Source organism: Phyllostomus discolor, chromosome 3 (genome assembly GCF_004126475.2).
Source record: "Phyllostomus discolor isolate MPI-MPIP mPhyDis1 chromosome 3, mPhyDis1.pri.v3, whole genome shotgun sequence".
Lineage (NCBI taxonomy): Eukaryota > Metazoa > Chordata > Mammalia > Chiroptera > Phyllostomidae > Phyllostomus > Phyllostomus discolor.
The window spans coordinates 50,458,197-50,470,272 of NC_040905.2; the positions used below are offsets into that span (position 1 = coordinate 50,458,197).

Genomic DNA, 12,076 nt, shown 5'->3' on the forward strand with positions numbered 1-12,076 from the left:
AGCTGTGTGGTGGTTCCCCCTACTAAAGCTGCGGAGGTCCAGGTCCCCACTCTGGCAAAGCGATGTGGTTCTCTCTTCTATTGCCACAGCCACGTGGTCCTCTGTCTTTAATGGCCGCTGAGTCTGGGTTTAAATCCCCGCGTCAATCTTCCTCTGCAGCCCCATTTCCGACTCCTCCCACAATTGGCTACACTTGCCAGCACTCCCATATCCTTCCAGCTTTACTGGGCTGCCGCAGTGAGTCTGGGCAGGTGTGGCCCCATGGCATGGAGCCAATCATCTCCAAGCTCCCACGCAGGTGCCGTAAACAGGGGGAGTTGCCTCCTAGTTACATCTTGGGTGGAAGTTACTCCCTTCTCCCTGGCTCAAAGCATGGCTACAGCTATCCAACATATCTATGAAACCAGTTCAAGGTTATAAATATGTTAAGTGACCATGCCAGAAGTTAGCTGCAAAGCTGTTGCTATGCAAAACAGTTAAATGACCCTGCTCCATGTGTCCCTTCCCCCAACTCACACCTGTGGGGGGGAGGTGGGAGGACATCCTAAAATCTTCTGGACACCTTGAGCTCTGGACCCCATTCCAAATCCCTATTTGGGGCCCCCCTCTTGGCTGCACCCTGTAACATACTAACTGATTTACTTACTGATAACAAAAAATGGGGAAATAAGCAATTGACACGTCCAAATTTCAAAGAGGACCACTCACACGGAAGCAGAGACCCCTGCTTTTGTACCTTCTTGAAGCTTCTCTGTGCTTTCTAGCTCACATCATTTAAATAAGCTTCTCTAGTGAAGTACTTAATGGCATTTTAACTGGAGTGGTTGTCATCATCAAAAGTAGCAGCCTTTTATACAAGAAATTCTTTAAATTGACAAGTTAGCAACTAAGGAGGAGGAAAGGAGGAAGATAATTAAAAAGTCATCAGAACAACAAGTTTCAGCAGCATCATGATAGATTCTTCTCGGGAATCATAAGGAGGCACGCGTGCTGACAAGTGCCTCTGGGATTCCATCCAGCACCGGTGCTTGGCCACTTCCACAGACAGAATGACAGGGAGGCTTATCCCAGCCCTGCCCTCTGGGGCAGGGTACCCTGAGAACTGCAGGAGTTTCCCAGAATAGGGGAAGTTCTTTCCCCTTCTTTATTGGACTGCAGTAAATAGAGGAGGAGAAATCTGGTGATAAGTTTAGATACTCAGTTATTTTGAGTTCAAGAGCTCTAGGAATAAACATGAGTGTCAGACATTTGTGTCTCTGAGGCCTTAGTTTGATTGCCCCTGGGGCTGGAATGAGAACACAGTAGGTCTGTTCAAGAGTCACTGCTTCATGTTCTTCTCTGTGCAGGTCGCTCTGCTACAGTGTCCATAATGGTAAATAAACACTGTGTCCCAGCCCCTTACATGCTTAGTTATGTGGAGAAGACAGATGTCACGTAACTATAAGAGTGGTACAAGAGATACAGACAGAGTACCCTGGAGGGTGAAAAACACAGGAGATCATGTCTGCTTGAGTGGACATGTCATTGACATGAGCCAGTGGAATAGGTAAGGGGGTTGTAGATGGGTGAGCATATGAGCAAAGGGTTAGTGTGAACCTCCAGTGGGGAAAGGCATTTCTGAGGGCAGGAGATGTCCAGTTCTGTTGCCATGTGCAGCCCCACAGAGCAGACCTTGGCTCTGGTCTTCTTGGGCTTTTTTTTTTTAAAGATTTTATTTATTTATTTTTAGAGAGGGAAGAGAGGGAGAAAGAGAGAGAGAGAGAAACATCAATGTGTGGTTGCTGGGGGTCATGGCCTGCAACCCAGGCATGTACCTTGACTGGGAATCGAACATGCAACACTTTCCTAGGGCTTTCTAGTATTGAGGAAACTTTAGGAAAAAAAAATAACAACTCTCCTAAAAATCATTATTCTTCTCCCTTTCCTTCTCCTTTACTATCTTAACCATTTTTAAGTGTATAATTCGGTATCGTTAATTATAGTCGCACTGTTGTGCAACTAATCTCCAGAACTTCATCTTGCAGAAGTGAAGCTCCATGCCTGTTAATCAGGTCTCCATTTCTCCCTCCCTGAAGCAGCTGGCAAATACCGTCTGCTTTCTGTGTCTAGAGTTTGACTCATACAGTATTTGTGTTTTTGCGGCTGACTTATTTCACTTAGCATAACGTCTCAAGGTTCATCTGTGTTGTAGCATGTGCCAGAAGTTCCCTTTATTTTAAGACAAAAACAACAAACAATGCAAATGTCTGTCAGAAGAAGAATAGGCAAAGAAAATACGTGAATAATGCTGCAGAGAGCAGGGGAGTGCAAATACATCTTTGAGATCCTGCTTTCAATTCTTTTGGATATATATACCCAGAAGTGAGATTGCTGGATCATATGGGAATTCAGTATTGAACTTTTTGAGGATCCTCCGTATCTTTTCCATAGTGGCTGCACTGTGTTCCATTCCCACCAATGGTGCACAGGATTCCAATTTTCTGCTTCCTTGTCAACCCTTACCATTTTCTGCTCTTTTGATAGTGTCCTTCTGAATGGGTGGGTGATGAGAATTTTTCTTCTTTTTTGCAATTTCCCAGAGATTTTATTTTAATGTGGCTAAGGCTTGGTAGTATGGATATTAGTTTTTTCTTTAACAGAGAAGCAAAAGAAAAATTTCTTTCTTTCTGCATTTTAGTCTAAATACATGCCACAGTTCTAGAGGTCCTCAGTCAAGCTTCCCATTGCTCACCCTAATTGATTCTTTCACCTTAACTTGTTACACACAGATTTTTTTCACGTTAGTCACCAAGTTCTTGTTTGGTTTTCAAAGCCCAAGCCCAGAGTATATAGCCCAACACTACATCATGAAGCCTGCTTGGGCTGACTGACTAGGTGGAGGTGTGGTCACTGGTAGGAATCAGTAGGTTTTCCCCTGGAGCAAGTTAGACATGGGGGAGGCCAGTGAGAAGGAACTGGTGAAACCCTCAGAGCAGGACACTGGCGAAGGCTGCAGAGATCTGTCAGTGCAGGTGCTGGACAGAGGCAGGACCACTGGGGTCACAGCAAGTGGTGACTAGAGAGCTTGTCATGTGGCAGTGTTGACCGTTTATGACCAGGGGCCTCGGATGGAGAAAGCCCAGGAATAAGGATGTGGCAAAAATATTAGCTTCTCTCTTACATTAGAGAAATAGCTAAAGCTGAGGGCTTAATTCCTCTGTGTTTTACTGGATTTCCTCAAAAATGATTTTTAGTTAGATTTCCAGGGATTCATTTATTCATGTGGTTCATGGGTTAAGAATGTCATTTTGCTATTCCAGGTCATAGCTAAATACAGAGTTCCTCTAACTCAGGGTGATGGGGAAGTTCAAGGTTGTGTCTAAGTGAGGCCTCTGGCACTGGATCAATTGCATTTGAGCCAGCCTCCACTCCAGAGATGTCAGCGCCTCTGCCCACCCACAAACACCCCCCCTCCTTATCTCTTCTTACCACAACTCCCCCCCAGAATTTTCATTAAGCACTTTGCTCTTGGCCACTTCTTTGCATCTTTATTTTTTCCACTTTCTGTAGCTTTCTTCTGGTTACTTTTAATGTATTCACTTCTGTCTTAAAAATATTTAAGGTAGTCATTCACACAGGCACATGGAACAGGTGGATTAAAAATGAAATAGGCAAGGAAATCAGGCAATGAAGAAAAGTTGTGGGAGGTCAAGGGCATGGTTAGTGAAAAAATGAATATTGTGTGGTCCTCTGCACTTCCCAGAGTTGCCCAGATTTTGGCTCTGAATGTAATCAATGACATGATTCTTGATGAAACCTGAGATGGATTGGTATGGGGGCACATCTCTTTTTTTTTCTACTGGGACTTGAGAACAATTTATCCTGTGTATCCTGGTCAAGGAAACACTGTGCGTAGGAAGTTTAGAACTAATACTAGGGGCTAGGGAGCCCTTTGGCATTTTTTTGAATGCTGAAACAAAGGAATTAGAGACTTAGTTTTTATACTTTATTTTGCATTGGTATATGGTTAACTTTGGTCATAAGCAGTTCTAGGAAAGGCAGGGGTGAAACTCTTTACTTGAGCATCACTCTGACAGGTTTCCAGTGTGTGCACATGTGCATGTGTACATGTGTGCAATGCCTGTAGAAGCCAGGAGTGCTGTTGTGTTAACTCTACTGTCTAGTCTTGAAAATTCTAATTGGCAAAGAAAAGGGAGGCGCTAATCTGTCTTTAATTTGAAAGATGTTTGCTTGTGCTTTGCATAATGTTAACACTTTCAAACAGTTGGCAAACTTGAATAAGAATCGTATGCCAACAGTTTATACATTTTTTGCTTTTCACTTTAGGGCACAATTCCACACAACCTCATTGCGTAAGACCAGCTTCGCCCATTAATTAGGTCAACGCTGAGGCCGGAGGTCTTTCTCACCGCTGCTCAGCTAGACCGTTTTCAGGGTGCACCCTTTGAAAAATGCTAGTGACCTTTGTCCAGTTTTATTGTCGTTGTAGTTATAACACTGATCTTGCAGTAATTCCTGCAGGAGGACTTCAAGTGATAAGAAGGGAAAGAAGAGAAATAGGAAATATCCCTAAAAATGAGTGAGACTGTAAACTTCTGAGGAAAGAATAATGTAATTTATTTTTCCCAAAACTCAGTCATTAGATCTGTCCCAAGCTCACCCAGCATTCGTTAGTACCCTGCTTTCTTGCTGCCAGGCAGCCCCACCTTCTGCCCTGCATTCTTCTAAAAGTTACAAATATCAGCCTGACTCACATCCAGATTCCGCCCCATGGGGGAGTCTCAATAAAGATCACACTGATGGCAGGCAAGAAAGGAGAGCCCCAGGTCTGGCGGTTCACTGTTTTGGGGTCCCTTCCCCAGGCAGCCTTCACTTGGGCTCTGGCTGTGCACCCCACTGCAAGCACTGCTGCACCACCCACATCACTGGTGTCTGTTTCTGTGTTCTTGGTTTCAAAATTGCCTGCCTGTGGGCTGAACGTGCTCCCAGTTTTAGCGTTTGTTTTGAACCCACATCTGCCCACTCGTCCTGCAGGCAAGCTATTTGCCTGGAATTCGATTCAAAGTGAACAAGCCAGAAGGAAATGCTGCTTTGCCCCCATCGTGCTGGTGTGGTTTCTTCCATTCTGAGGTGTCTGTTTGCTGGCAGTGCTATTCTTAGCTTTCCTGTCCTTTCAGTGGACACGTGGGCTTGTCCATCTCACTGGGAAGTTTTGGGGGTTCACTGTAATTACTGACTAAATGATTCTCTCTCTCTCTAAAAATTTCCTCATTTGCCTCAGAGGAATGAATGGTTGGATCAGAATAAGGACATGTATTTGATATTCTGCTTGTTCTTGCAGAGCAGATGCCTTCCATTACTGAATTTTGAGGGAGTTATTTGGAAGATAATAAAACTAACGGCTAAGCACTGATTTTTTTTTTTGTTTGCATCCTGCATAGTTGCCAGCTTTCCTGTAATTAAGTCATTCAGGGGAAGATTCTAACCATTTCCCTTCCCTGGCCTTTTGTCTTTCAAAAAGGCACATATTTGTGGTCATATTTCTAAGGGAGTAAATCACACGCAAGAGTAAAAATGACTTTGTATAAAGTCATTAGGACTTTTGTAGAATTTATGGATGAAATCTTGAATGGAGTGGCAACGGGAGTTGATTTGAGAGTATTTCTGCTGACAGGGGTAACATAAAATTGGTGGAAGTGACACAGCTTTTATTGGTTAATGAAAAGCCCAAGGAAAAGAAATGGAAAAACTGTTGGAAGTGTAGGGAATTTTTGTAGTGTGTTTCCTTGAAAGAACGTACACAAAATTGTTATTTTACCTGGTTAATAAGCCAGATGGAAACATCAGTAAAGGCTTAAGTATGAACCTAGAATGACATGTCTTTTATTCACGGGATGTTAGCTGCAGTCAAGAGACTCAACTGATCTTAAAACCTCCCAAATGCTCATTTTAAACATTTCCTCTTGCTTCCTGCTGGTGGGTAGGTCTGGGTCAGTGCTCTCGGCAGAACTTTCCGGGAGGACGAAATGCTCTACACCTGTGCCGTCCAACAGTGCAACCACTAGCCCCTTGTGGCTCCTGAGCACTTGACATGTGCCTAGTGTGAGTGAGGGCCTGAAATATTAATTTAACTTTAGTTGATTTGAATTTACATTTCCATGACCATGTTTGGTTAGTGCTGCCATCTTGGACAGTGCAGCTCTAGATCCTTAGGGGTCCCCAGGAGCTTCTGGGAGGCCACGTGCAGAGAGATGCAGACTTGAGTTGACTTAAGGGGGCAACCGAAGCAAAGAGCTAGTGAAGTCCCAACTTTGATCCCCGTCTGATTTTATACCCTGGAAATCCCTCTTTCCCTGTTGCTTTTAACATCTGCTGTTTGTTTTTAACATCTGCAGTTGTGCTGGACAGATGGGGCCCCGCATAGTCAGCCAGGCTCAGCAGGGTCAGCAAGACATGGGCAGAGAAGAGCTTCATTTAGATTTAGTGTCATTAGCATGCTGCCAGGGGGAATGACTCAATTTCATATTAAACCCCTCTAAAAACATAGGTTAATATGAAATGCTTATTACCTATAACAAACTTTTGTGTTTCCCTACATGATACTGACAAGAAGCTTTTGAATTCATGGCCTGCTTGTTAAAATTTGTGGTGTTTTAAAGCAGCAGTCCTGGAGTCTGCACCGGTGGACCGAGCAGGAGTGGAGAGTGCCCCTGCGGCGGACACCACAGAGCTCTCGCCTTGCAGGTCACCCTCAACGCCTCGGCACCTCCGCTATCGCCAGCCTGGAGGTGAGGGCTCGGGAAGGGACTCGGAAACAAAGAAGTGAAAGATGATTGCGAGCTTCTGAATCTTTAGTTTGCCCTACTGTCTCAGTTATGAATATTAGAAGCCAATAATGTCACTATTGGACCAAATAGGGGAAAACCAAATGGTTGGAGAACATGCCATTAGTGTCACTAATATTTACATGACCCCATTATTGGGTTGCACTCTGTGTGGGGTAATGTGAATAGAAGGCCTGTACCAGCTGATTGCTAGTGGAAGAATCTCAGTTTCAGACAAGAATCTCAGAATCCTATTACACCTTACCATGAATCTATGTTCAATAGGCTCATCTGGGACACCACAATTTTGGGGGGGTGAACTTATTAAGGGTACTATTTAATCTAAAAATAAGGAACATCTGCATGGGACCTTAATCATTATTGCTAGCGGCAGAAACCAGAATATTTTCTATAGCTATGAAACTTATGAGTATTGGGTTGGCCAAAAGTTTGGTCAGTTTTTTTTTGTCTGATAGCTCTGGTAGCACTTAGTTGCCTTTAACTTCATTTGAAATACTTTTCTTAGATTGTGTTGTGACAGCTGTCATGTCAGCATGCATTTTAAAAAACCTTATCAAAATTGGTGAATTTTTGTGCAGCCATTTTAATGTTGAAGGTGGAAGAAGATACTCAAACTTTTGGTGTATGCTTTATTATTTCAAGAAAGGTAAAAACACAACTAAAACACAAGAAAAGATTTACACAGTGTGTATGGAGAAGGCACTGTGAGTGATTGAATGTGTCAAAAGTGGTCTGTGAAGTTTCTTGGCACTATTGACATGTTGGCCAAATAATGCTTTGCTGTGGGGCTGTCTTATGTGTTGGAAGATGTTTAGCAGCACCCCTGGCCTCTACCTACTAGAAGCCAATAGCAGGAGATAGCCAACATACTCAAAATATCCAAATCAATGAAGTTATTGGTAAAAATGAAAAATATGTCTTTTATTTTTTGGAAAAAACTAAATGGACTTTTTGGCCAGCCCAGTATTATCCATGCATTCATTTTAGAGCATAGCAAATATCCTATGGAGGAACATCATCAGAACAGAAGACTGAAATCTTTCCTTGCCTCATTTTCCCCCCAGCTCAAAGAAATATATCTAAATAATGGTTGTTTTTGAAATGTTTCCTTTTTTCTCCACAAGCCAATTATTTCAAGTTGGAAGGGAAAAATATACAATTATGAAACCAGATTCACCGCAAGTAACTGAAGTAAAATGTAAAGACACATTTTTGGCTTCACTACTTGTGCTTCAAGTAGGGCAGTTAGCACAAGATAGAGAAGTGTGCATGGCTGCCAACAGTCTTTTCATTCATAGCCTCAGCCTCGTGGTGAAAGTTGTCGCTGCCCTCAGCTCCAGGAGCAGCTGGCCTGGGTCGGGCTATTGTCTGATTTGCCCTGATGGGTGGTAGCCCTCGGGAAGCAGACTGATTTCAGGCTGCTGGTCAATTACAGGTTCTGGTAAACGAAGGTGACAAACTAGATTTTCCTGGCTTGTCAAAAGATTACTGTATAATTAGCCAAATCTCTTTATCATTCTCAGAGCCGTGATCAATCTGGGCCTTGGCAACTTTTTTTGACAGTTGCTCATGGGACAGATGCCCTTGGGTTCATCATAACTTGGAAGAGTTTGGGGCCAAAGTCCATGGAAGCAAAACTCTACCAAAGCAAGAGCGTTAAATGCTATTCACTTGATTACTATTGTTGGGGCTTTATTTTCATACGTTTATATTTATATATAAAAATTTTAATTTATATAAGTATTTTTTAGAAATCCACATCCTGTCTGTGGAATAACTAAGTCTTTTGTTTCTTCCTTGATATGACTAAAACATAGAGACATAGGAATGTAGGAGGGAAGCTATAATGTATAATAATATGGAGGATCCAAATAGAAGCAGTATCACATTTTCTCGCTGAGTACCTGAAATTTTGCCTGTTTCTCTGACTACTTGCCACCTTGTTCCACAAATGTTTTAAGGCTCCTGCTGAAGGAGAGGGTAGAGCTGTTCTGTTCTCTCGTGTGTGGGCACATGAGCCTGCTCTCTGCCCTCCCTCCTATTTATTTATTTGTTTGTTTACTTATTTACTTAAGCATGACTGTAGAACTTAGGGGCAAAATGATAAAAGTCCTTCAGGTCACAATCACAGTCACCTATTTTCACTAAAAGCCTGAGGGAGAAAAAACAATGAGCTTGGCATTAACACTATCGAATGTTGTGTGTAAACTGTCTGAAGGGTAGGAAGGACTGCCAAAGGGTGCTGAGTGCATTTTTTAATCAAAGGTATTGGGGTGACATTGATTTTAGAATGCACTCCTACTTTTGAAGGTGATTTGAGAAGAAAATTCTGTTGGTAACATGATGTAGAATATTAAAAAATACTTTTCATATTAAGATATAATTCACATACCATAAAGTTCACACTTTTAAAGTGTACAGTTTAGTGGTTTTAACGTATTTGTAATGTATTCATAACATATCTGCAGCCATAACCATGACCTTATTTCAGAGCATTTTAATCATCCCGCCCGAAAGGAACCCTGTACTCATTGGTCACTCCCCATTTTTATTTTCCCTCCTTCCCTGGCAGCCATTCACCTATTTTTTTTATCTCTAGATTGACCTATGTTGGACATTTAGTATAAATGGAATCATACAATGTGTAACCTTTTGTGACCTCCACTTAGCATGTTTTCAGAGTTCATCCATGTCGTAGTATGTGTGTACTTCATTCCTTTTTGTGGCTAAATAATATTCCCTTGAATTGATGTACCACAGTTAGTTTACTCATTCATGAGTTGACAGACATTTGGTGGTTTCTGCTTTTTGGCGGTTTTGAATAATGCTGCTGTAGGTAGTCATGTATAAGTTTTGCGTGGACGTATGTTTTCATTTCTCTTAGGTCTGTATCTAGAGAGGACTTGCTGATGCAGAATCTTATTATTTGCCTATGAATAAGGGAGATACAGAGCATTTGGCCCAATTGTTCATCCAGTGCAGGAATGAAAATGAGAATTTTGTTTTAAAATGTTATCCACCTGCCTCACCATGCCATTGCCACTCTTTTTCAAATCACCAGGACAGATGGCTGACAGCCCCCACTGCCCTGTCTCACCTGCCTCTGCCTTTGCGATTGCCACAGCTGCAGCCGGACACGGGAGCCCACCGGGTGAGTAGGGGCCGCAGCTAAGCAGGGACACATAGCAAGTTGTATCACTTCGTTGATATTTGCCTGCTAGTCTAATGATATACTCCGGGCAGCCTGGGGAGAATGCAGATCCCCAGGATGTGGTAACTATGTGTGGTGCCAAATGGGTACTAGACTTGCCAGTTTGATGCTTTGTAAGGTATGTAAATGTCTAATCGCTATGTCATACACATGAAACTAATGCAATATTGTTTGTCAACTATAATTGAAAATAAAATAAAATAAAGAATGCAGACCCCCAGCTGCTATTGTAAGTCAGTATGTCTGGGTGAGACTGTCACTTAAATAAGCACCTGAGGTGAGTCCCACACAGGTAGCCTATGAGTAACACTTCTGAGAAATTCGGCATCAGAGAAGGATGTGTTGCTTCACCCATGGTGTTTCATGGGGTCCTATAACCTCTTTGATGATGTCCCCGAGAACATGCATTTCCCTTTTAGTTGAGCACAATGCTAAAAGCATCTGCAAGGTGGGAGGGAAGTCTGTGGAGGGGGATGGAGGAGGGAACTATTGCTTTAGCTGACTCATAATTTATTTCCAGTAGCTCCATGATGCTTCCTGAGTTGCTGTTAGTTAATTTTCAGGGGAAAGCAGAAATACTTAGAAGCACAGTATTTTAATAGATGAAAATCTCCATTGTCTCAGTCCTCTTCTCTCACATGCAGGAGGACGTTATGTTCAAATAAACCTATGTGTGGTTCACACAGCCTTGTTGCTGTGAATATCTTAATCTAAACTAACACAGCAGGTGCTGTTGCTCACCTGCCACACAGGGGGCCATTTCCCAAGCCTGCAAAGCTGTATTCAACAGTAGTAACTAGCAGCTGTGTGAATTCTTTCTACATTAAGTAAGGACAAAGAGAGATGTTCTATAATGAACTTGAACTACCATAGTAATTATATGCATTGCATCTAAATGGAAATAGACCACATCCTACTTCTTCCATACTCACTGCATTGGATGTGGTCAGGCAAATTGGGGTGTTTTCTACCCCAAACATCCCCAAAACCTTTCCCCCAAAATCCCATCAACATAGCACAAAGCAGCCTGTAATGGTAATAGTATTATCTTGCCAATCCAGCTGACTTCTCTTGTTGACTGTATTCTGTGGTGAACGTTTCTTGGTGAAATAATAAAGGAGTCTTCATTCTGCTTTCAGTGGAGTTAGTCATCAACTGGGATTCGCTAAGACCTTCTCCTGTCTTTTGTTCTCAGAACCTAGTCTGTCTGGAAAAATGGAAGTACAGAGCTTCCTCCCAAGTTTCATAATTTAAATATGGTTTGTGAGGGAAATAGCTTTTCTGTTAATTTGGGATGAGCCCACTTCCTGTTTGCTGGAGTGGAAAGTCCTTTTCTTTTCACCTGAAATTGCAGCAGAGTTTTAATGAGCCTCAGAGAATGGCTTGCTGACTTTTGTTTGTCCTGGAATAATGGAGCAGAGGGCAAAGTAACCAAAAAGCCAGGTCTTCCTCACTATCTGCACGTGCTGCCTCTGCTGCCTTTCTCCCTCCTCCCCTCGAAGCTCGAACAGTCTCAGGGAGAAAGCTCTCTTCAGGGAGCTGGCTGAGGAGGGCAGTCTGCCATCTGACCACGGCCAACATTGCTCAGGGCAGGGTGGCCTGACCCTGTTCTTAATGTGCTCTTGATGTTGCCTATAATGTCGTCTGGAGCCACATGATTCAATTTTAGAAATAAAATTAAGGCTGGATTTGACAGGGTCTATGGCCTTGCTACCAAGGCAGCAAGTTGCACAAAGGTTAATTTTCAGTGGCAAATGATGGTAGGAAAGAGAGGGACACTTTTGGAACAGGGACCAGTATGTTCCTGGGGCTTAGCCACTCAGTGGCACTGGCCCTGCATGGGATTCCACCTGCCTGGGAGAACTTGGCAGAAGAGCTTGGGTTCATAGGTTGCTGAGGAAGGTGGGGTAGAAGCAGGAAGAAAATTCTAAAATGGTCTGGACTTAGTGGCTAGCCAGGGAGAGCATGCTGCTGCTCAGAGAAGGGCTACTACACCCAGATGGACAGTGTTCAAAGGATG

The 12,076-nt window shown here is 42.9% G+C and overlaps 1 protein-coding gene across 6 annotated transcripts in view; it reads left to right on the plus strand.

The window, feature by feature from the left end:
• Positions 1-12,076, plus strand: part of RASGRF2 (Ras protein specific guanine nucleotide releasing factor 2) — a 192,888-nt gene that overhangs the window by 109,526 nt on the left and 71,286 nt on the right. For 2 of the 6 annotated variants that reach the window (XM_036020479.1, XM_036020480.1), the window contains exons 16-17: positions 6,660-6,788; positions 9,907-9,996. In XM_036020479.1, coding sequence (XP_035876372.1) covers positions 6,660-6,788; positions 9,907-9,996 — 219 coding nt within the window. The remainder of the gene's footprint in view (positions 1-6,659; positions 6,789-9,906; positions 9,997-12,076) is intronic. The other 4 variants (XM_028532107.2, XM_036020481.1, XM_036020482.1 and 1 more) reach the window with 2 other exon arrangements.